The 25,129-nt window shown below is 41.4% G+C and overlaps 1 protein-coding gene across 1 annotated transcript; it reads left to right on the top strand.

The window, feature by feature from the left end:
- The first annotated feature begins 23 nt into the window (after positions 1-23).
- On the top strand, positions 24-15,003 carry WEE1 (WEE1 G2 checkpoint kinase). The gene is made up of 11 exons (XM_036068758.2): positions 24-628; positions 2,080-2,285; positions 2,994-3,057; positions 3,253-3,425; positions 3,922-4,043; positions 8,558-8,704; positions 11,225-11,320; positions 11,409-11,494; positions 12,331-12,501; positions 12,597-12,742; positions 13,668-15,003. The coding sequence occupies exons 1-11, from the start codon at positions 53-55 to the stop codon at positions 13,819-13,821; spliced, it is 1,941 nt and encodes a 646-aa protein (XP_035924651.1). The 5' UTR covers positions 24-52; the 3' UTR covers positions 13,822-15,003.
- The last annotated feature ends 10,126 nt before the right edge of the window (positions 15,004-25,129 follow it).

The raw sequence follows: 25,129 nt of genomic DNA, 5'->3' as shown, positions 1-25,129 counted from the left end.
CGCGGGCTCCGGCTCTCCGGTCCTCGGCCTCGGCCCCGGCCCCAGGGGCGCGATGAGCTTCCTGAGCCGGCAGCAGCCGCCGCCGCCCCGCCGTCCTGGGGCTTCCTGCACTTTGAGGCAGAAGCTGATCTTCTCGCCCTGCAGCGACTGTGAGGAGGAGGAGGAGGAGGAAGAGGAGGAGGGCAGCGGCCACAGCACGGGAGAGGACTCGGCCTTTCAAGAGCCCGACTCGCCGCTGCCGCCTGCGCGTAGCCCCACAGAGCCCGGGCCCGAGCGCCGCCGCTCGCCCGGCCCGGCCCCCGGCAGCCCCGGGGAGCTGGAGGAGGACATGTTGCTGCGGGGCGCCTGTCCCAGCGCCGACGTGCAGGGCGGCGGGGCCGAGGGCGACTCGTGGGAGGAGGAGGGTTTCGGCTCCTCGTCGCCGGTGAAGTCGCCGGCAGCCGCCTACTTCCTGGGCAGCTCGTTCTCGCCGGTGCGCTGCGGCGGCGCGGGGGACGCGTCCCCGCGCCGCTGCGGGGCGCGCCGGGCTAGCGAGGGCCCCTGCTCGCCGCTGCCGGACCACCCCGGCACCCCGCCGCACAAGACCTTCCGCAAGCTGCGGCTCTTCGACACGCCGCACACGCCCAAGGTGAGAGGACGCGGGGCCCGGGCGCCCCGAGCCCGCGCCCGCCCAGCCTTTTAAAAAGGCCGCGGCGCCGGGAGCCGAGCGCGGCGCTGCCCGGGTTCGGTTACATAACCGCCCGGCCGCACCCCCACTCGTTCCCCGGAGCCGCAACAAAAAGTTGGCAGCCCCTCTTTTTGGCCCTGCCCAGAAGTTGTCCGTTAAGATTATGTAACTGAACAATGGGCCTCTTCTGGAACTTCTTCATCTTTCAGAGGGGCTGATCGGCGCCGTCCAGGTGGCTGGTGATTTCACGCCCGTCGAGTCGGGGACTTCCCGACCGTGTCAGCCCGGAGTGTGGCACTGATAACATGGTTTGGAAGGATGCTTGGAGTGGGCTGGCCCGGCCACCTGACACTCCTGAGCCCCGCAGCCATATGGTGCCTTTTAAACGCAGTGATGGGCCCTGTAATTTGGGCGGCGCACGCAGGAGTTCGGTTAAAAAAAAAAATTTCATGCGCTTATCGTTTCGTGTCATATGGCCTTAAGGGGTTAAGTTTGAGGTATGGAGGGGGACTGCGCTTCGACTTGGGAGAAAAGGCTGGCCTTCCAAGCGTTTCCAGTCTTAAACACTCCTTAACTCAGAGTAGCATTTAAGCTACTGTCCGTACATGCTATTTATTGGGTAAGCGTTTGTTTACACCCTTGGGTTTGCAGTGCCCATGTGTGGTCAGCCTAAGTGTAACGATTAGGGACATCCAACTGTTAAAAGCCAGCATTGGTGGGGTTTCTTGGACCCTTGTGCTTTCATATTGCTGATAACATATCACAATGAAGGAGGTGTTCAGCACCTGTTTGTTGAGTAGCAAGTGAGTACGCAGATTACTACTTCTGGAACGTTAGATGTAGCCACAGATTTTAAAAACAGACCCGTCACGAAATTGAGACAAGTATCGCGTTTATAAAACTAATACGGAAAATGCACCTTTTTGAGTCCCTTTCAGTGCCATTGGTCGTAAACCTCACGAAGAAGTGTTTTTTGAGCGTTACTGTTTATTAGGGACTTGCCCAAGGCATGATCCCTCTGGAAGTGAGGGGAGGAGTCCGCCGGAGGTGGTTTTCAAAGCCCTATTTGGATGGGGGGAAGGGAGCTTTTATGGGGCTCCCTGACTGCTTTCTATTTTTAGATGGAATGAAAGGTTTTGTTAACTTCTGGACTCCAGAATAAACTTAATTTTAGTCTGCATTCCTACTCTTTTTAGGGTCAGAGACCTATTTTATGTGGCTTTTTCAGAAAAGGTGGTTGGTATCCACTTTTCAGACTGCTATAGTTAACCGCTGTTTTGCTGGAGATGTGACAGAGGCTTGTGTGTTGCTTTGATCTACACTATCAGACCTGTGAAAGGCTTGTTGAAGATTGGGTTGATAAGGCTGTCTATAGGACTTGGATACTAAAAATTTTATTTTTCCTGTCCTAGAGTTTGCTCTCCAAAGCTCGAGGAATTGATTCCAGCTCTGTTAAACTCCGAGGTGGTTCTCTATTCATGGATACAGAAAAATCAGGAAAAAGGGAATTTGACATGCGACAGACTCCTCAAGTGAATATTAATCCTTTTACCCCAGATTCTGTGTTACTTCATTCCTCAGGACAATGTCGTAGAAGAAAGCGAACACATTGGAATGAGTAAGTTATTTAGTACTCCACAGTTTGGTCCCCAGCCACTCAAGATTGGTTTGTGGTACTTATCAAAATTTAATTTCATCTGAATGACATGGAAGTTTATGCTCTGAAATTTTTCTGTTGCTAGCACCCACTTCCCAGGAGAGGTAGGTGGAAAGTAATCAGCTGTAGAAAAGTAGTGGTGTGAAAAAGGAAGGAATAAAAAGCCTAGATAGCTTGTAGGAAATCTGCTGGTGTCAAAAATGAGGCAGGCAGAGAGAGTTGATTTAGAAAGACTTTAATTTTGGTATGTGTGGTGGTGTTGGCTTGTAGTTAATAAGCATATTTCAGCAGGGACAGCATTTTCATCAGCTGAGCTATATCTCGTGATTATATAATTAAGTGCTTTCTTACCTGTTTTTTTTTTAAGATTTTGTTTATTTTTGTGTGGCACGAGAGAGATCACACAAGCACAAGCGGGGAGAGGGGCAGAAGGAGAATCAGACTCCCTCCCCACTGAGCAGGGAGCTGGACACGGGACTGAATCCCAGGACCTTGGGATCATGACCCAAGCTGAAGGCAGATGTTTAACTGAGCCACCCAGGCGCCCTTTCTTGTCTGTTTTTATTCATTAAAATGCAATTTCACTGTACACCTATCAGATAAAGTTTTGGATCTCTAGTTGATGTGTCTGTCAGATCTGTTGATGGAAAAATACATAATATTTTTCAGTTCTTGTGGTGAAGACATGGAAGCCAGTGATTATGAGTTCGAAGATGAAACAAGACCTGCTAAAGTAAATAGCTTTTCATTTTATTGTTTCTGAAATTTCATTTTCTACTTCTTAACAAGTTACCATATATACATGTTAAATATCCATTAAAACATAAGATATAATGATTTTTAAATTTCACACATAGTGCTAGCATCATAGCAAAAAATCATTTTCATATCTTTGTATTATGTATATGGATACACTTTTTTATTACAGAGAATTACAATTACTGAAAGCAATATGAAGTCACGGTATACAACAGAATTTCATGAGCTAGAGAAAATTGGCTCTGGAGAATTTGGTTCTGTGTTTAAGTGTGTGAAGAGGCTGGATGGATGCATTTATGCCATTAAGCGATCAAAAAAGCCATTGGCTGGCTCTGTCGATGAGTATGTATTAAAAATTTTATCTTTTGCTCTTTTATTCCCTATGGTGTTGCAAGCATTAAGGTTTTACATAATCAAGCACTGAAATTCTCTCACTTTTGAGAAGCTATAATAATTTAATCAGATCCTTTTCATTTTGTGCCATTAATTTCTTACTGGATTTGGTAAAGTTATGAGTAGTCTGATTTTGGAACGTAACTTAAATTTCTTTTTTTGGTAGCATCCATGAATTCACTCCATTCAGTAAAATGGAGTTTCATTTTTCCCGAGTCCTAGGGCCAGCAAGGTTCCTTCTTTGTAACTAACATTCTTCTTTAATGGAAGCCTTTAGGAAAATCTGGTACAGAGTCTTAACTCCCTCTTTCTTAAGCAAGTTATCCTTCAGCATAATGATAGATAACAGAAGTCAAGTTTCTCTTATGAAGTTTCAGATAAATTAGTTCAAGTTAGGCTTGGATAAAAATGATTTATCATTCTGTCAATCTCAAATCTCTCCTAGGCAGAACGCTTTGAGGGAAGTATATGCTCATGCAGTGCTTGGACAGCATTCTCATGTAGTTCGATATTTCTCTGCATGGGCAGAAGATGATCATATGCTTATACAGAATGAATATTGTAATGGTGAGTAATATGTTGGTTCTCTTACAAACTTGTGAGCTCAAAAAAATGAAGACTGAGGAAATAATTTTTATCTGAAATCCTGCTGTAATTCTATGTCTCTTTTATATAAATAGAAAGAGAGTATATCTCTTCTAAATTCAAGAAGCTTAACATGAGTTTTAAGTTCATTGCTTACCTGGATATTAAGTAAAGATTGAAAACCTTGTTCCTTTTACTTCAGTAGTAGAATTGTGCATGGTAGTGTGCCTGTTAGTCAAACTAATCATGCGAGGACAGTGGTCTTGCCATATATATATTTTGGTATCCCTAGCACGCAGCATAGTGTATGTGGGGTATGGTAGTTCATAATGTAGGTTCAATGCATCTAGCCTTCCCTTTATATTTCACTTTTTATGCTGTTAAAACTGATACTGGTTACTCATAAAGTGACAGTGACTCTCCATTGTTCTAACTTCAGCCGTTTGTTCAAAGTATTCTATAATCTTGCCCCCATTCCCATTTTTCCAACCTAGTTTACCACTGGAATCCACTCATACTTTTCTATTAAGTTATGCTTTTAGTTCTCTAGCTGTGCCTCTCTCCCTCATTTCTCCCCAAAACCAACAAAACAAGCATGTGTAGAGGTTCAACTTTGGACCTCTGGAGAGCTTTCAATTTCAAAAAGTCCCTCAAGGACCAACTTGGTTCCCCCCTTCTTCATTAAACCTTTATCAAAACCCTGGTCTCAATTCTGATTCTTATAAATGCCTGTTCTTAAATAGGTAAATCTTTATATATGCTGGGTTTCCATTTCTGTATATCTTCTGTGAATATTAGAGAATTTAGAATTTAGTGAGCAGTTGGGAGGTAATAGCAAGGATTTGTCTGTTATTTTTTTTTATTCTCATTTTTTCTTTCAACAAGACCAGCCTTCTCATAGCTTGTGAATAAATAAGTGGTGTAGGTAGTGGGTTCAGGTTTTCAGTATTTAAAAACATTGAACAAAAAAGAAGTAAAAGATCCATTTCTCACACCTACTTTTTTTTGAGTTGTCATTATATTAATCTCTATACTTGAAAGAACTAAGTGCTCAGTATACAGCATTGCTGCTAATTTGTTTCACACGTCTCTTGAAATGTTTCTATTCATATCAGAATATTTATGTAGCTATCTCTCGTGACCTTGTGGACTAATCTGTTTCTTCTGTTTCTTAACCTTCATTTTTCAGTTACTGCACTTAATATAGGACAATTTTTTTTTTTTTTTTTTTTTTAGATTTTATTTATTTATTTGACACAGAGAGAGATAGCAAGAGAGGGAACACTAGCCAGGGGAGTGGGAGAGGGAGAAGCAGGCTTCCCGCGGAGCAGGGAGCCTGATGCAGGGCTCGATCCCAGGACCCTGGGACCATGACCTGAGCCAAAGGCAGACGTCCAACGACTGAGCCACCCAGGCACCCCAATATAGGACAGTTTGACCATGTCTTTTCCACTCGATGTTTGCTAGATGCCATCTTCCAGTTTCTTTCTCCCTTTCACCTTGTTGATGTGGTTGGTCCTCTTAACAAGTATTTCAGTAGCACTTTAGGGATCACACATTTGTAACGATCAACCAAATAAATATGTGGTTGTATAATTCAGATGATTTTGAGAAAACTTTGGGCCTGGGGGGATAGGGAGGAGTGAGTTGACTTGCTACCTTCTCATTATAAAGACCTTGTCCTAAAAAACAAAACAAAACCCTGTCTTATAATACAGTTAGATTATAAAATAATATTTTGAAACAGTTTATTATTTTGGAACAGTATAAAACACTTAAAGAATATACAGATTTTTTTTTGTTTGAAGATTTTATTTATTTATTTGACAGAGAGACAGCGAGAGAGGGAACACAAGCAGGGGGAGTGGGAGAAGGAGAAGCAGGCTTCCCGCTGAGCAGGGAGCCCGATGCAGGGCTCAATCCCAGGACCCTGGGACCATGACGTGAGCCAAAGGCAGACGCTTAACGACTGAGCCACCCAGGCGCCCCAAGAATATACAGATCTTTAAAGAATAAATAGACCTGTGTGAAACAGGGTTGCCTCTTAGAATAGTTGTCTGTTCTGTTAGATGAAATGAGGCTATCTAGATACATTCGTGAGCTCTTCTATTTCCTTTTCCACCATTCTTCTCTCCAGATGAAGCTTTGAATGTCCTAATAATAGGCCAGATCTTCACATCCTTTTCCACAGTTTCACAGGGAAATGATTCTATTATTTCATTTATACATGGTGATTAACTGACGTCCTTTATCGTGACTAAGTTTCCTTATTATCTCAAACCAGTCATTTGCATTTTAAGCCTTTTGTCTTGGTTTGGTGATAGATTGAAATTTTTACCCCTGGTAAACAAGTGTGGGAAAGTGTTGATGGATAGGGGAAGAGAACATGAAATATCAGATGAGTGTCTTGCTCTTCTCACTTCTGTTTGCCTTTCAGCAGTGAAATAGAAGGAACTGGCCTAGCTATAGTTGGTAGATCCACTAAAATGCTTATTAAACTTGGACTAGGCCTTCAAGCCCGTTTATTGACCTCCCTTCTAGAGCCCTCTTTTTCCTGCAGTTCAAGATTTGTATAAGTATGGAGAACATACTTAAGTCTAAAATATTGAGATGTGTGCGGGGCGCCTGGGTGGCTCAGTCGTTAAGCGTCTGCCTTCGGCTCAGGTCATGATCTCAGGGTCCTGGGATCGAGCCCCGCATCAGGCTCCCTGCTCCGCGGGAAGCCTGCTTCTCCCTCTCCCACTCCCCCTGCTTGTGTTCCCTCTCTCGCTGTGTCTCTCTCTGTCAAATAAATAAATAAAATCTTTAAAAAAAAAAAAAAATAAAATAAAATAAAATAAAATATTGAGATGTGTGATATATATTTATTTTTAAAACACATTGGACATTTTGCTATCTAGTCTTATTCAAATTGTAGGACTTCCTTTCCTGACTAATATATATCAATATACTTTCCTGATTTTATTACTCTGGCTCTGATTTCATTATTCCTAACTAAGCTTTAAACAGAAGTGGTTTGTTTTGGTTTTTGATTTTTGTTTTGTTTTACATAACTCCTCTTTTCCTGAGATATAAGTTATAAACTTACAGTGTTTTAAATAAAACTTATAAAGTATAAACTTACAAAGTTTTTTAAAGTATAAACAAATGAGCTGGTTGCTTTGACTGCTCCTATAAAAGCAGGTTTTATTCTCATTCAGAGCAAAAGTAGTATAAGTTAAAACTACTAGAACTGGTTTTTACCTATAAAATTTATAGACTGCTGTCGAGGGTGTGGGAAAAGTTATTCTCATACATTAATGATGGGAGTATAAATTGGTACAGCCTTCTCTATGGGGAACTCTGTGTGTGTGTGTGTGTGTGTGTGTGTAAGTGTAAGTAAAATGACCCCAGATTTGTCTTCTGTGTGTGTGTGTGTGTGTGTGTGTAAGTGTGTAAATGTAAGTAAAATGGCCCCAGATTCACATAAGGCACATGCTAGCAGAGTTTAAGTACTAGCCATTTTGAAATCAGAAACCGAATACACTGTTACTTCTTTTATGTGAATTTTCACAGGCAAGGAAAGTTTGGCACTGATGGTGTGAATACCAACCCTAAGCTGTTTTGTAGAAGGATAAATAGAGAAATGTCCCTCTCAGCTATAAAAATATATTCTATATATAAGATAGTATTTCACACACATACTAGAGCCACATATTAGTACTGTTCTATGACTGAACATATTCTTTATTTTTTAAAAAACGATTTTATTTATTTATTAGAGTGTGTGCATGAGCATGAGGGCAGGGTGCCGAGAGGAACAGAGTGAGAGGGACAAGCAGACCCCGCACTGAGTGCTAGCCCAAGGGAGGGCTCGATTCCACGACCCCAAGATCATGAGCTGAGCCGAAACCAAGAGTCAGACTCTCAATCAAGTGTCACCCAGGCGCCCCTGTATAACCCTTTAAACCAGCAGTTTGTTTCTATGAGATATGTTAAATGTGTGTGAAATGACCAAGGTACAAAGTTATTCCTTAGACTATAGTATATAGTAGCAAAGGCTTGGAAATTATTTTAAAATGTTCATCAATTAGGAGATTGGTTAATGCATCACCATTCAGTTATACAGTGGAATTCTGTAGAGACACGAGAGAACAAGGTAGTCTTTGTATGTTAGTAAAGACTAATCTTCAAGATAATGAAAATATGTTATCATTTGTATGAAAAGGAGTTGAAAAAAAATATAAGAAACCAGTAACATTGGTTTATTCTGGGGAAAAAGAACCAGGTGGGATGCTGGGGTATATAGTTGAACCAGACTTTATATTTTGTACCCATGTGAGTATAGTATTTATTGAAAGAATAAATAAACTTTAGATTTCACAAGCAGGAAAGAGAGAATAGGTCGTACAAAATGCTACTTTCTTTGTTGAGTTTGTGGCCACTCAGTAAAGATGGAGGGAAAAGAAATAAGATCTCACGAAGAGGATATTGCTAATTTTTACCATGTTTGTTAGGTGGAAGTTTAGCTGATGCCATAAGTGAAAACTATAGAAGCATGAGTTACTTTACAGAAGCAGAGTTGAAGGATCTCCTTTTGCAAGTTGGCCGGGGCTTGAGGTATATTCATTCAATGTCTTTGGTTCATATGGATATAAAGCCTAGTAAGTATTACAAATTCTCTGACCTGTGTTCTTTAGTGTTATAGAGAATAAATGATTTCATTAGAACATCTTACTCTGTTTTTTCATTGTTAATTTTAAAAGACCTTTGAGCCACATGTTTATATTGTTTTATGATTTCCATTCACCTCTTGTTATTCCAAAATATTTGAGACAATTCATTTTTATTAAAAGTTGGAAAAATTTGCTGCATCTTATGGAAACCACATAGTCATGAAGTAGGACTCTGATGGGGAGACTAAGAACCTGTTGTTTAAAGCCCCTCTCTTCTACTAGGTTATAGAATCATAATTACAAAATAATGCTGGTGCTGCTAACAGGGTGGTTAGAATAAAATGAGATATGTGAACACGTTTTTGGAAACGTAAGTGCTATGTAACATGTGGTATTTCTAGTCTATATACCATGAAGGTGTTACTGCATTATTCAGAAAACAAATGGCACATGCAGTATGATTACTTTTTTTTTTTTTTAAACAATGTATATTTTTAAGATTTTTATTTGTCAGAGAGAACACAAGCAGGGGGAGCAGCAGAGGGAGAAGCAGGCTCCCTGCTGAGCAAGGAGCCCTATGTGGGACTCGATCCCAGGACTCTGGGACCATGACCTGAGCTGAAGGCAGATGCTTAACCCACTGAGCCACCGAGGTGCCCCGCAGTATGATTATCTTGCATTAAAAAAGGGTGCAAGTGAATGCTGCAGTAACATCTTAGTGCACATCCCTCTCATTTTATTAAAATAACCTCATAATGTACACACTATTTTAAAACTTTTTGTAAGTTAACTCTACCTTTTTTTTTTTAGATTTTATTTACTTACTTACTTACTTTATTTATTTATTTATTTGAGAGAGAGAGAGAGAAACAGCATGAGAGGGGAGAGGGTCAAAGGGAGAAGCAGGCTCCTCGCTGAGCTGGGAGCCCAATGTGGGACTCAATCCCAGCACTCTGGGATCATGACCTGAGCTGAAGGCAGTCGCATAACCAACTGAGCCACCCAGGAGCCCCTACCTTTTTGTTTCAGTACATTTTCATCTATTGTAATAGCTAGATCATTTTTAAATTTTTCCCAGGTAACCAAGTTCTTTTGGTTTACTTGTCCAAACTAGTATCCATTTTCAGGACCATGCATCCCATCTACTTCTATTCTTTTTTTTTTTTTCCTTCAGGTTTTACCCTTCCTCTACCTTAAAAAAATAATACTAATATGGACTTTGTCTTGTAAGATGTCCTTTCTTCTGGATTTGACTGGTTGCTCCCTTGCATCATTTATCTTACTCCTTTTTCCCCTGTGTTTCCTATAAATTGGAAGTTAAGGGTGCCTGGGTGGCTCAGTTGGTTAAGCAACTGCCTTCGGCTCAGGTCATGATCCTGGAGTCCTAGGATCGAGTCCCGCATCGGGCTCCCCGCTCAGCGGGGAGTCTGCTTCTCCCTCTGACCCTTCCCCCTCTCATGCTCTCTCTATCTCATTCTCTCTCTCAAATAAATAAATAAAATCTTTAAAAAAAAAAAAAATTGGAAGTTAAAACTAACAGGTTGATGAATTCAAGTGTGAATTTTAGGATAGGTGTTTCTAAGTTGAATTTAATGAAAGTTTTTTGTTTTGTTTTGTTTTTGTCTATGGAAATGTGTGATTCATGAGAATTTAAATCATTTTACACAAGTTACTTGAATCTTCTAAGTTATGTGAAGAATTTATCTGTATGTTAATAACTCACTAAAATTTTTATTTTCCAAAAGGGGAAAAATAATATTTGGGCTGATGGCCCTAAATAGGAATTAGTAAGGTTTGCCTGTACTCATTCATATCTTGTTTTAAGTGTCAGACAAACATAGTAGACCCTTATAAGTACAAAAGTTGAAAATATTAAGGCATATGAAGTTTTAAAATTTCAATTTTTTTTTTAAAGATTTTTATTTATTTATTTGACAGAGAGAGACACAGCGAGAGAGGGAACACAAGCAGGGGGAGTGGGAGAGAGAGAAGCAGGCCTCCCGTGGAGCAGGGAGCCCGATGCAGGGCTCGATCCCAGGACCCTGGGATCACGACCCGAGCCGAAGGCAGATGCTTAACGACTGAGCCACCCAGGGGCCCTAAAATTTCAAATTTATAAATAACACAGAAAAATAAATTATCCTGGAGCACCTGGGTGGCTCAGTCATTAAGCGTCTGCCTTCGGCTTGACAGATTACTACATTATTGCCTTTTTTGTATTGTTTCTATATAGTTAAAACCAGAGATCAGTGTGTAGATGACAAGGGTCTAATGAAGTGGTTTCCAAGTGTTCAAAGATCAGTATTAGTCCAGAAAATACGTCCCTTAGAAAATACAACCCCATTTCCTGTCCCCTGAGATTCTTGCTGTCATTTGGTTTGGGGGTAGAACATATGAAAATCTATACATTTGAAAGCTTTTGGGATGATTCTGATGTACGGCCTTGTTTATGAATTTTGGTTACACCATTAATTGTTAGTGCAGCTGACAAAAATAACTGTTTGACAGGTAATATTTTCATATCTCGAACCTCAATCCCAAATGCTGCCTCTGAAGAAGGAGATGAAGATGACTGGGCATCCAACAAAGTTATGTTTAAAATAGGTAAGAAAGAAAGATAACCAGATTATTGCCTTAAAATAAAGTAGGAGGCTATTTAACTCTTGACTCTATTTTTTTCCAATACTTACAGGTGATCTTGGACATGTAACAAGAATCTCTAGTCCACAAGTTGAAGAGGGTGATAGCCGTTTTCTTGCAAATGAAGTTTTGCAGGAGGTAGTTTTTTTCCTTTAATAATGCAATTTGCTTTATAACAATATAAACATATTAAAATTTTAAGCTAATAACTAGTAAAATAAAGAAAGCCTAAACCATCAGCTGGGGATATTTAATCTAGGAAAATTGAGTAAAGGTAAAGATTTATAGTATTACAATGATGGAGCTATAAAAGAAATTCTCATAAACTACTGGTGGAACTGTAAAATGGCATAGCCTTTTAGGAGATCAACGTTTGTATCTATCAACGTTTTAAAATCCTGTACCCTTTGACCCAGAATTTCCATTTCTAGGAGTCTTGCCTACAGAAATGTTCGTATACAAATAAATTGAGAACAATATAAATGTTTAGCAATAGAGGAACGATTAAATAAATTACAGCATATAGTTAATAGTACTGTTTGAAAAAATGTGACCCAAAAAAAAAGTGTGACAAAATATTTTTTTGATAAGAGTTTAGAATGAAAGTAGAACAAATAAATTGCACGATCCCATTGTTCTTTTTATATGTGTACATGTATTTGTAACTTGTCAATGTATGCATGTTTCCTGTATGCATATGAATGCCCTAGGATGGGAGTTATTCTGAGAGTTGAAATGGACTAGTGAAAAAGAGAAGGCATTTACTTTTAGAAATGTATTTACCACTCCCCTCCCAGAGTATATATGTATTTGTGATTTTAAAAAGCTCCTCAAATTTAACTTAGTCTCTGAATAGGTTTTAAAGGTTAAATGTGGCATTGGATATTTTAATCTAGTCTTATTTCTCACCTGTCATCACTTACTTTGGCCATTTTTATAGTCCCTTAAAAAATTTTTTTTTTTTAATTTTACAGAACTATACCCATCTACCAAAAGCGGATATTTTTGCCCTTGCCCTCACGGTGGTATGTGCTGCTGGTGCTGAACCTCTTCCCAGAAATGGAGACCAATGGCATGAAATCAGACAGGGTAGATTACCCCGGATTCCCCAAGTGCTTTCCCAAGAGTTTACAGAGTTGCTAAAAGTGAGCATTTTTTGTATATAAGCACTTTTTATTGACATGGTTTTATATTTTATTAAATTGCATGTCTTTACCTTAATTTCATTTCTCTTTCTAAGGTTATGATTCATCCAGATCCAGAGAGAAGACCTTCAGCAATGGCACTGGTAAAGCATTCAGTATTGCTGTCTGCTTCTAGAAAAAGTGCAGAACAATTACGGATAGAATTGAATGCTGAAAAATTCAAAAATTCACTTTTGCAGAAGTAAGTGAGAGTTTTTTGGAATGTTTTGTTTTAACTTTCTTATTTTCATTCTTAAATTTTAATGAGCGATGATTTAGGTTTTTTGTCAGTGAAGGCTGTAGTGGTTTGGTATGTTATACAGTTAAAATTTGGGGATTTCTGCCTTTAATTAGTTATTTGTGACCTATTACTTGGTATTGTTCCTAAACTTTTAAATTATGGACTTAAAAATGTTTAAGACCAGCATGTATTTGCAAGTGGTAATAATCCCCAATCCCTAAATTGTAGCAAAAGCTAAGTGAGCCTGTACAGGCTTTTCTTTCCCCCTTAAACTCTCACCATAAATTAACAGTTTCCTTCATTCTGTTTATTTTTTATGGAAGGATTAAATTAACATCAATTACGTTGGTAGATGTGTCTCCTCTTTTGTCTGAATGACCTTTGACATTTCAGAAAATTGATTGGAATGATAATTCTAATTTATTTGCTTTATTGCTGATTTTAACCTAATAAAACTGACTTGAAATACAAAAGGTTTATTTGCCACTAGTTTGATAGCCATCGTAGTTCAGACAAATAGGAAGTAGAAGTTTCCTTTCATCTCTATTATGTAAAGATATTTTCACAATACGAATTAAGAGTTCTGTTTGAAATTATTTTGTATTACAACTCAAAGTCATTACTAGCATCTTTATTATTTGGGTCCAAGTGTATATGATGTTTTAATTCTGAGAGCACAAAATAAAATCATTTCATAAAGTTAAGTTGTTTGAGCACAAGCTAAAGTTTCATACTGTAATTTTTTTTCCTCAGTTATATTTTAGAATAATGATGGCATGCTAAGATCTCCCAGCTGATAACATAGTTTGTGTTTGGCCTCTTAGGATCCCTTCCTAGGATTAATACAATAGGTGAAAAGTCTTGTTTCCTATTTTTATGTTCTTAGAGAACTCAAGAAAGCTCAGATGGCAAAAGCTGCAGCTGAGGAAAGAGCACTCTTCACTGATCGGATGACCACTAGGTCCACCACCCAGAGTAATAGAACATCTCGACTTATTGGAAAGAAAATGAACCGCTCTGTCAGCCTTACCATATACTGAACTACTCATTTCCCACCTCCCCCAAAAAACTGTGACAAGAGGAAGCTAGGTTGAAATCACTGCTAGAATCCAGCTTGCAATTACTTTCTCAATCGGTGTCAGTAGTTTTACTGAAATACCTTTTAGGACTTTTGTTTGTGAATTACAGTTGAAAGCTGTATTTTGACCAGTGCTATATCAGGCTTTCGTCTAGTGTTACTAGTCTGTCTTCTGTAGGACGTCAGTCACTGTTGGATGTTACACCAGACTTTCTAGGGTTAACCACTGTGGTGGTGTGCTGCTTATAGTTTGCTGTTGCATTGTAATAAAAGGTGTCTTCCCTTGTAGTGACCTGTAAAAGGGACTCAAGGGCTTTATTGCAAACATATTCTCCCTTTGAAAAGGGAAATGCTAAGAGACTCAGTACTACTCAGCCTTCAATGTACCTGTGTGTCAATCTTACGTTTCTTTTTTTTAAATTGTGAATTATACTTGTATATCCAACTGGGAGCACTTTGTAGGCATTGCATGAACCATGGAATGATAATTCTGTGGAAGTATTGCCTTGTGAATTTGCTGCTATTCTAGTTTTGTCTTTGCTGTAAAATTGTAGCATTAAACAATCATTGTTGTTAATAGGCTTTTTTGGAAAACAATTATGTGAAATATATAGCTGCTCTTGATGACAAGCAGCTATTTGCCTTTTTTTCTTTGAACTTTGAAGCTAGTGCATTGGAGTAATGCACCTTTTTTTTCCCTTTTGGATTGCTGTATTAATGTAGTATAATTGTTACTGGTTTTGTAATTTTTCCTGGTAATGCCCTTCCCTGACTCTTTTTTAAAATGTTCCCTCCCTCTACCCAAGTTTTGTACTTGATTGTATTGTTAGTCTGTTTTTAAATGTTTTGCCCGGTTTCTCTTCAATATTTGTGTATATAAACTAATCTTGGTGATAGTGTACATAGCTGTTTGAAATGCCAGAATGACTTCTGACTATTCCAAGCTTTTCACAAAATATATTTTATCAATGATAAGCCATTTGACTAATAATACTGGCTAACCAGACATTGCAAAAAACAAAAACACAGAATTTGTCTATTGTTTGCTTTCCTATTAATTTTGGTTTACAGCATGTTTGCACTTGTCTGTTTGACTTGTGTTTTATTAACATTGATTGGCATATTAAAAGTCACTCTGAGCTTACCTTAATTGTCTAAATCTTTGTGATGCCTGTTTTCTACCATTTTACCTCTAGTATCACTACATTTTAACATTTAGAGTATAATGTATATAAAGTACTAAAAGAGGGCACATTTTTCAATAGAATATGAAACAGTATTTAATGATGAGCTTTAGGCTACATCAGTTACATTTTGTAATTGGAGAAAAATTTGTCCATCAACCATAAATGTTTTTTGTCACTATAAGTATTTAATATTTGTACATCACATTGCATATTATGCATTTGATCTGCTAGAAATGTAAGATAATGTAGTTTAAAATGGCTTTAGATTATTAAGTGGATATAATGACTCAACTTTCTAACTTAAGCTGAGTCACACAAGAGCTTTAAAGTGAGGTTGTAACTCAACTAGGCTGGATTTTTTAAGAGTCGAGAGTGCAAATTTAAGTGATTAAACAGTGCTAATTCTATGTGACATCTTTTTCTGATATAGATTAGAACCAGAGTAAGCAGCAAAGGCCTTAGAGCTTAAAAATGAATGTTCCCCACCCCCCAACCCCCCAAAAAATCAAAAAGGATTTCGCAAGATCCTTGTGCTTTTTGATCATGGGTACATAATTTCTGTTGATTAGGGTCTGTATCTTCCCACTATAAACATTTTTAATAACCTTAATTACTTTAGCCTTTAAGCCTATGGCATGTTAAAAAGCACATTCTAGAGGAGTGAGAGGAATTAGTACAGACAGGTAAATTAGATAAAAAAGCTGATGGGGGCTGCTGAGAGAAAACAAGCTGCAGAGACTGGAGTAGGTAACACATTTCAGTAGTCACTGGAGACAAAACTATAAAAAGTGTAATTGGTGTACATTAGGGTCACTCAAAGTCATTGAGGTGCATTTTTCTAGTGCACTAGCTTCAAAGAAAAAAATCAGGCGTTTTTCAAGTTGATATTTGCAGTAAATTTTTCACATATTGTTTAAGAATATTAGATTAAGTAGGAAAAAAATCTGGTTTTTTAGAAGGAATTCTTAAGCCCATCTAAAAGCTGACAGAGTTGGGCTCATATTCACCACAGGATACTTAGGTTGAATGCCTTCTATGTACTAACCGGTAGACCAAAGACCTGTAAGAAATAGTCTTTGCCCCTCAGTACTCAGGATAAAATAGAGGAGACCCATGTAAACATAAAATGATAATAAAATGTGATTAAGTGCTATGTTGGGGGAATTCTGCAGGTAGAGTGATAGCTCAAAGGACAATTACATAGCTTGCGAAGATGCTGGTGGTAGAGCAGTGAGTAGATCCAGGGAATTACATTTAGACTGATTTCAAAGCCATTGTACTGACTCAGGGTAAGAGTAAAGAGGGCCTGAACTAGGACCCCTGTGGATAGACACAGGAGAATAGGGATTTCATTGGGAGGACTGTACACGGAACAGTTTTTGTTTTTATATAATAGAATGAGAACTTGTTAGCATAACATCAGGAGGAAGCTACAAGTGCTAATATGGAAGCATTGAAGAATTTTCCAGAAAAGCTAACTAAAATGCAAGGGCCTGTTATTGTTTGAGACAGAGACCTAAGATTGATAAAACTGCTTTGAAAAGCTGACTTTAGTAAGGAAGAAAAATTTTAAGTATTGACTATGCAGGCAGGTAGGTGGAATCATACATTGCAGTTGACTGCAAAATGAAATTGTTGCCTTACCTTTAACTTGCCATGAATCCAAGGCATCCCCCTTTAACTAGGGAGCTAATGTCTTTTGAAGAGCCAGTTCTGAAGCTTTGGTTTTCACTCTGTTCCACAGGTCAAGAAATAATGGCATTTAAAATATTGCTAACAGCTGGATTTGGGTACTGCTTTCAGCTGTCTCCTAATTCTTAAAGCAGCAGCATCCTGACATTAGTTTTCTTTCTCCCCAATTCATCTCCACAAAGCATCTCCCTGACTTTAGCCAACAGATCAAATAAGTGATTGCATCCCTAAGGTATTTTTATGTGTGAAATTTTTGAAGGCCAATTAAAGCAATCAACAAGGAGGATGGATCAAAAAAGAATTTTGGATGTGTTTTGGATATTGTGAAAATCCTAAGTAAAGCCTGGAACTAGGAATTGGAGGAAATTGCCTCATTCAGTTTTTTGAGGCATTTGTATAACTATAAAAAGCATCACTGAAACTGATTTGACATTGCAGATTGAGTGGATCTAGAAGTGTCTCCTGCAAACCCGGTTGTATTGTTAGAAATTTCTCAGAAGCTCAGCAAGGTAGATTTTTATAAAAATGGAGGAGTAAGACATCATTGAAACTGCCCCTTTCCCAGCACTTAGCTTTTAAAAACTTTGAGAAGCATTCATCTGAACATCATTGAACTTTTTTTTTCTTTGTGGCAGATGACCCTAATTTTCAATGCAGTTCAAAGGTCTCTGGAATAAGGAAAAATATCTATGTATGCTCTAGGAAGATTTACCAGGAAAAGATGGCATGTTCTGTCCAAACTTCATTAAACTAAGAGTCTAAGAAACCTCGGCCAGTCCAGCCTGTGAAGAAAAATACCTCAAGGAACGTTTATATCATAGTTCATATTGTTTAGTTTTATATGGTTAATAAATATTTTGAAGATCATCTTATTTGTTTTGAGTTTTGACATTCTTATGGCATTTAAAATATTGCTAACAATACTTTACATGAAATATGAAATGGGTTTCCAGGCCTGGAATTCCAATTTATGCCTGCCAATGCATAATGCCAATGGGAAGCACAGGTTTAGTGTACAATGGCTCCATTTTGGATGATTATCCAGAGAGAGGTCCCCTTTTCGCCGATGAGACTATAGAGGCTGAGGTAAGTTAAATAACGTAGGAGCTCAGTTTGGTGAGTAGGAAAGCCAGAATTCCAACTCAGATGTTATGGCAAAGAATCTTGCTTTTTCCAGACACGTGAAAGTTGAGGACAAATACTAGTTAATGGGAAGAGTGCAGGCAACCAAGGAGAGTTAAGAAGGGGCAGTCTGAATATTAGGAAAATTGGGAAGACTAGTGTCACAGAAATCAAGAGAGAAGTCTGAAAGAGAAATTAAGTGTGACTATATACAGAAAGTTGAAGAAGTGACTCAAAGCTCCATGAAGGCATCTAGAGTGGAGCTCTTTGGTGAGCAGTCTTAGTGGGGGGAACAAAGGCCAGATTACAGTGAGTTGGGGTAAAAATGGGAGATGAGTGAATAGAGACAGCATGTAAAAATCATTTTCAAGAAACATGGCTGAGGGGCGCCTGGGTGGCTCAGTCGGTTGAGTGTCTGCCTTCAGCTCAGGTCATGATCTCAGGGTCCTGGGATCGAGTTCCGCATCGGGCTCCCTGCTTGGCTGGGAGTCTGCTTCTCCCTCTCCTGCACCCCTGCTTGTGAGCGCGCTCTATCTCTCAAATAAATAAATAATCTTTAAAAAAAAAAAAGAAACATGGCTGAAAGAGAAGGGCAAGGGAGAAGAGGGCTATAGCTAGAGGGGAATCTGGGTTTTTCTGTTTTCACTACCACTTATTGATCACCTAGTATGTGCTAAGTGTTTTACATACAGAATATAATTTAATCTTCAGAAGGGCTCTGAAAAAAATCCCCATTTTACATATGGTATTTGGAGAAGTAAAAGGAATTTCCCACATTATATCACTACAAAGTATCGGGATTCAAACCTGAACTGTTTGCACCACTAGCCGAACTCATAGCTAATCCTCTGAGCCTGGAGCAGAGAAAGGATGACCGAGGAGGAGAAAAGTTTGTAAGTGTTTAGAGGAATGCAGGAAGTGGGGGAGGGGAACTCCAGTATGATGGCCCCTTTTCTGTAGCTGGAATTGAGTCCCGTGACCTGCTGTGCCTGAGGACAGAGCACATGTATGGGAAGAATGCTGACTCACTCCACTGCCTTCTTTCCTTCTGAACGAGGTTTTAGTTAAAAAGTTTTCAGAGTATACTATATAGCTATTTAAAGCAATATTTTAAGGAGTTATATGACATGGGGAAATGCATGTTATATTAAAGAATCAGGAAGCAAAATTACATATATGGGATTTTTTTTTTTAATATTTATTTGACACAGAGAGAGACCCAGTGAGAAAGGGAACACAGCAGGGGGAGTGGGAGAGGGAGAAGCAGGCTCTCCGCTGAGCAGGGAGCCTGATGCGGGCCTCGATCCCAGGACCCTGGGATCATGACCTGAGCCAAAAGCAGACACTTAACAATTGAGCTACCCAGGTGCCCCTATGAGATTTTTTTTTTAAGCATTAAACAAAACAGAAGGCTAACAATGGCTGTCGTTTGAGTGGTGGAATTATGGGGTATTTCCCGCTCCTTTTTCCTTTCCAAACTTTCTATATTTTATTTTATTTTATATTTTTTAAGATTTTGTTTATTTTTACGTAATCTCTACACCCAACGTGGGGCTTGAACTCACAACCCTGAGATCAAGAGTCACATGCTCTTCCTACTGAGCCAGCCTGGTATCCCTGAACTTTCTGTATTTTGAACAATGAGAGGCACCTGGCTGGCTCAGTTGGTTAAGCGACTGCCTTTGGCTCAGGTCATGATCTCGGGGTCCTGGGATGGAGCTGCATGTGGGGCTCTGGGCTCAGCTCAGGGTCTGTTTCCCTCTCCTTATGCTTCTGCTGCTCCCCTCCCCACGAGCACACCCACAAGCGCCCCCTGTTTGCGCGCGCTCTCTCTCCCAAATAAAATCTTTAAAAAAAGAAAAGATATCTGCCATTATTAACGTGCAGTCAACAAAATTGTGAAGTCACCTAACTGGCAAAGATTTATTCAGTGATCATGCTTGTACTCCCCCAAATTCCTGGTAATGGAGACCACTTCCTTCAATACAGGGGCACTCATATGATCTGGCCTGGGCCAAATGGAGTTTTTCCTGGAACCTTGTAGATGCTCCAACTGCTATGTTGGCCAAGCTTTCCACTGCTTGCCTATCTGTAGGAGAAGAGAGTGAACCAACACAGAAGCAGAATAGAGAAAGGAGGAAAGCAAGATCTGAGTGTATCAGTCCCGAAGCTAATCTTGGTTTGATTCCATAACTTTGTATATTCCTCTTTTTGGCCTAAGTTATTTTGAGGTGAGTTTGCAATTTTGCAAAATAGTAAGCTGTTTTGAGGTGAGTCTGAGGCGTTGCTTGCAATTAACAGCTTGACTGGTGCAACATATTTCTCTAACCTGGCAGCCATAAATATTCTAGATGTTGTATGACTGAGAAATGTATGCCAAAGATCCTAAGGTTCCTCGATGAATCCCTTTGTTGAGCCTTCTGCTGTGTCAAGACTAGAGTGTGACAGGGGCGGACTCCCCAGCATCTCCTCCTGGCCTGCCTCATTTTCCTGGTTACATATGGTGAGAACATACATTTTCTTTTTCTTTTTTTAATGTATTTATTTGAGAGAGAGAGAGTGAGAGAGAGCACTAGAGTGGAGTGAGGGGCAGAAGGAGAAGCAGACCCCCCACTGAGCAGGGAGCCCGATGCAGGGCTCTATCCCGGGACTCCAGGACCACGGCCCAAGCTGAAGGCAGATGCCCAACCAACTGAGCCACCCAGGCACCCCGAAAACATAAATTTTCTTTTTTTTTTTTTTTTTTTTTAAAGATTTTTTTTATTTATTTGAGAGAGAGAGAATGAGAGAGCAAACACATGAGAGGGGGGAGGGTCAGAGGGAGAAGCAGACTCCCTGCCGAGCAGGGAGCCTGATGCGGGACTCGATCCAGGGACTCCAGGATCATGACCCGAGCCGAAGGCAGTCGCTTAACCAACTGAGCCACCCAGGCGCCCGAAAACATAAATTTTCTAATGACTACTTTGTGCAAAGCACCACCACTGCAGTTCCAGAAAGAGCTCTGCTGGTAGAACTTGACATCTGCTGAACAGGATGAGACATCACACGGTTCCATTAACAGCTAAAGGGACTTATGCAGCCCCGTGATTTGGACAATGAGGATAATGTGGTTTGTTTGCCTGTCTACCACACACTCCTGCTCTGTCAAAGAGGCTGTTCTTAAAGAAAGAAGCTGGAGATAAAAGCCAATGAAGAGTCTTGAATTCGTATTTGTATTTGACATATGAAGTTGAAGAAAGGTGCTATTTTAAGCCTCTTCATTCTGAGGAGTGGAGGGAGTAGTGCAAAGGCAGAGGACTTAGTGCTTCCCAAACAGATTCCTGGCTCCAACATTGAATGGATTGAAAAGTAGAGCGGAATCGCACCCATGTTCGCTGTGTTGATTTTATTCTTTGGTTCATTTTTTCAATCAAGTATGTTTTAAGGGGGCGCCTGGGTGGCTCAGTCGTTAAGCGTCTGCCTTCGGCTCAGGTCATGGTCTCAGGGTCCTGGAATCGAGCCCCACATCAGGCTCCCTGCTCCGCGGGAAGCGTGCTTCTCCCTCTCCCACTCCCCCTGCTTGTGTTCCTGCTCTCGCTCGCTCTCTCTCTCTGTCAAATAAATAAATAAAAATCTATAAAAAATATATATTAAAAAAAAACAAAACAAAAAACAAAACCAAAAACCAAGTATGTTTTAAGAACCTGCCCTGGACTGGGGATTAGCAGCTGGTGCTGGGCACTAAGATACAAATGCAAACAAGATAATCCCCCACCTTCTCCATTACATGGAGATAGTAGGCAGAAACTACTAACTACATACAGTAAAGTAAGTGCTTTTTGAGGATTCGCCTAGGTCACTTTGGGAACCAAATGATAAGCAATTAATCCAGTGGACAAAGGGGTGGATATTGCTGTTCCCAGGAGAGGCGACACTTCATCTAGGTCTTAAAAGACGAGTAGGAGTTTGCAAAGTGGATAAAGTAGAAGGATTTCCTAGGTCAAGGGATTAGCATGAACAAGGCACAAAGAGTGAAACTGCATGGGTTACAAGGATGGTGAGGGCACATTGTGTGTGTTAGAGGAGAGGTAACCTGGTTTTGCACAGTGATACTAGGAACCCAACTTCATTTTGCCAGGTTCATGCTTCCATTTCTAGATGTCAGTTCTGTGATAAACTGCTGAGAAATATGGATTTCTGTCCATTCTTGTTCAGAGAAGAGTTGAAAATAATGATGAATGGAGCAAATGAAAGAAAAGTATGTAAGAGGTCCTAGGCCTTGCAACCAAGGAACATGAGTCCTAACAGTTCTTTTTTTTTTTTTTTAAAGATTTTTTATTTATTTATTTGAGAGAGAGAGAATGAGAGAGAGCAAGCACATGAGAGGGGGGAGGGTCAGAGGGAGAAGCAGACTCCCTGCCGAGCAGGGAGCCCGATGCGGGACTCGATCCAGGGACTCCAGGATCATGACCTGAGCCGAAGGCAGTCGCTTAACCAACTGAGCCACCCAGGTGCCCCGAGTCCTAACAGTTCTAAGAGGAAAAGGAGAGAAGAGCTTCCATCACCATGGCAACTTTGGCCTCTTCCAAGCCCCATCCTCTCCTGCACTGGGCCCAGAGAATCTGGTCCTACCACAATATCGGCCCCGCTGTCTGCTCCTTCAGCAGGCCAACTCTGGGCACTGTCCCTCCTGTCCCCCGTGTTCCTGGTGCTGTCTGCCCTGTGTCTGGGCCCTTGTGCCTGAGCCTTGGGTGTTGCCACCCCCGTGCCCCTTCCTGTCTGCTGGTCTCTGAATGCTGAGCAGCCCCAGCAGAGATAGGACTGGCGGCAGGTGGTGGCGGGCAGGGCTGTACTTCGGAGCTGAGCATCTCTTCCTGGTTGGCGGGGGCAGCTACCTCTCCTTTCTTCTTCCTCAGTGCCCAGAAAGAACCAAGAATCTAGCTGCCTCCCCCATCTAAAGACAGCATATCCGCTTATGAGCCTCCATGCTGTTGCTTCTGTGAGCTTGGCTGGAGTGCTTGCCAAGTCGGCTGGGTTGGGGGTTTCTGTGTAAAGGCTGAAATTAGAGAGACAGATCCTAACCAAAGTGGCCAGAGGGTGAAGAAGAGCTAAAATCTTCGGGGGCAACAAGAGCCAGTGCAGAAAACCAAATTCAGTTGCAAGCCAAGCACAAGGCTCGGGTCCTGGCAGCGATCCAGAGTGAGTGAGAGGGGGTTGGCACAATCCCCGTCTGCTCTTTCTCGGGTTGTCAGCCGTGTGCAGCTAATGAGGCGTACTGGCTCACCCACTGGCTCACACACATTGACTCACATCTGGGGGGCCAGGGAATACCTTGGTTTCGCCCAGGGAGAGACCCAGACCCATTTGGGGAGTCTGCAACACTAGGGCTCCTTCCTTTACTCTTTCTTCTGCACCTGGCCTTGGGAGGAAATCCTTCTGTTACAGAGCCTAGACTGGATCGCCCGATGGAAGAACCAAGCGGCATCCGGAGATCTTGGATGATAAGCGGTTTATTTAACGCCAGACGGTTCCGAAGAAAGTGGTCTCCAAAAGTCTGAGCCCTGAGCACGAAGGGGGCAATTTATACATTTCTACTTCTGCATACTTGGCACTTTTGGTGCGTGCGCGAAGCGGGGCAGGGAGAAGAACCCAGATTGGTGCGCGCGGGAAGCAGAGCAGGGAGAAGAACCCAGATTGGTGCGCGCGGGAAGCAGAGCAGGGAGAAGAACCCAGATTGGTGCGCGCGGGAAGCAGAGCAGGGAGAAGAACCCAGATTGGTGCGCGCGGGAAGCAGAGCAGGGAGAAGAACCCGGAAGAGCCCGGGGCAAGGACTGGGACTCTCTCGCTGGCTCGGTGGGCCATCTTAGGACACAGATTTTCCTTATCACTTCCTCAACCACCAGGCTCCATATGTGAAATCGGAGCACGTGCAGATTTATATCTATATGCAGTTTTCCTTCTCAGGAGGATGTCAAGGCTCTCCCTTTGGGCATAACAAAGAGAGCAACTCAGAGACAGCCTGTGAGAGGGAGGGAAACACGGAGGGCAGCTTGGGAGAGAGGCCATGGGCTGAAGCCTTAAAAGTACAACAGAGGATGGGGCGCCTGGGTGGCTCAGTTGGTTAAGCGACTGCCTTCGGCTCAGGTCATGATCCTGGAGTCCCGGGATCGAGTCCCGCATCGGGCTCCCTGCTCGGCAGGGAGTCTGCTTCTCCCTCTGACCCTCCCCCCTCTCATGTGCTGTCTCTCTCATTCTCTCTCTCTCAAATAAATAAATAAAATCTTTAAAAAAAAAAAAAAGTACAGCAGAGGGAGGGCGGGCCAAGGGGCCTACGAGGGAGGAGGACAGAGCAAGGAGACCTTAACCCTGTCCCCTTGTGCTTTGACAGGCAAACTTAGTATGGGCAACACCCGTCAGGCTGTTGGACTGTTTGCGGGGAGGATTAAGAAACACTTCTTTGGCAATGATGTAGTAATCCCTACTAGGGGTGGCTGCCTGCATTCCAATTCCAATATTCTAATTCTAATTCCAACATTCTAACACTTCTTTCTGCCCTGGAAAGTGTCCTTGTTACCTCAGACAGGTGCCTAACAGCCAGGTCTGTACTCTGTGACCCTATCCCCTTGGCATAGCTGATTGGTCTGGTGGCAGACCCTCGACTCTAGACCGCTAATAAGATCTCTTCACAGCCCAACCACTGATGGTATGGGAGTCAACCCCCAACCCAAGCCAGGCCAGAATCCCTCCTCAGAGCAAAGGGAGAAAAGGCCAGTCCCTCTTTGCTGGGGGATAGGTGGGTTGTGAGAGAGGCCAGGGCGCTATTGGCACTCAGCCACACCAAGGAGTCCTGTGTGTCACAAGGAAAACTGACCCAGAATATGAAGGGAACCAAACGTTGAATCTTCAGGTCCAGTTGGACCTGACTAAAGTCAAACTTGGGGTTTCCTCCCCATTCTCTAGTTTAGTTGATACTTGAAACACTCAGTTATCCTTCCAATAAGCCCCACTCTGTTTTTCTTTCTTAAAGCAGTTGGTTCCCTCTTAGTTCTTGCATCACACACCAAGAGTTTTCACACAGATTACAAAATAGGTAGATTAAATTAATGCTATCTAAAACTTGGCTCGGGGAGCCTGGATGGCTCAGTCGGTTAAGTGTCTGCCTTTGGCTCAGGTCCTGATCTCAGGGTCCTGGGATCAAGCCCCACATCGGGCTCCCTGCTCAGCAGAGAGTCTACTTCTCTCTCTCCCTCTGCTCCTCCCCCAACCCCAGCTCATTCTCTCTCTCTCTTC

The sequence above is a fragment of the Halichoerus grypus genome, chromosome 11 (assembly GCF_964656455.1).
Source record: "Halichoerus grypus chromosome 11, mHalGry1.hap1.1, whole genome shotgun sequence".
NCBI classification, from domain to species: domain Eukaryota; kingdom Metazoa; phylum Chordata; class Mammalia; order Carnivora; family Phocidae; genus Halichoerus; species Halichoerus grypus.
This window is presented reverse-complemented; position numbering and strand designations above follow the sequence as displayed.

Coding starts and splice junctions, on each gene's coding strand:
- WEE1 (XM_036068758.2), top strand. CDS start 53: ATGAGCTTCCTGAGCCGGCAGCAGCCGCCGCCGCCCCGCCGTCCTGGG. Junction 11,321..11,408: donor CAAAGTTATGTTTAAAATAG/GTAAGAAAGAAA, acceptor CAATACTTACAG/GTGATCTTGGACATGTAACA. Junction 11,495..12,330: donor CAAATGAAGTTTTGCAGGAG/GTAGTTTTTTTC, acceptor TTAATTTTACAG/AACTATACCCATCTACCAAA.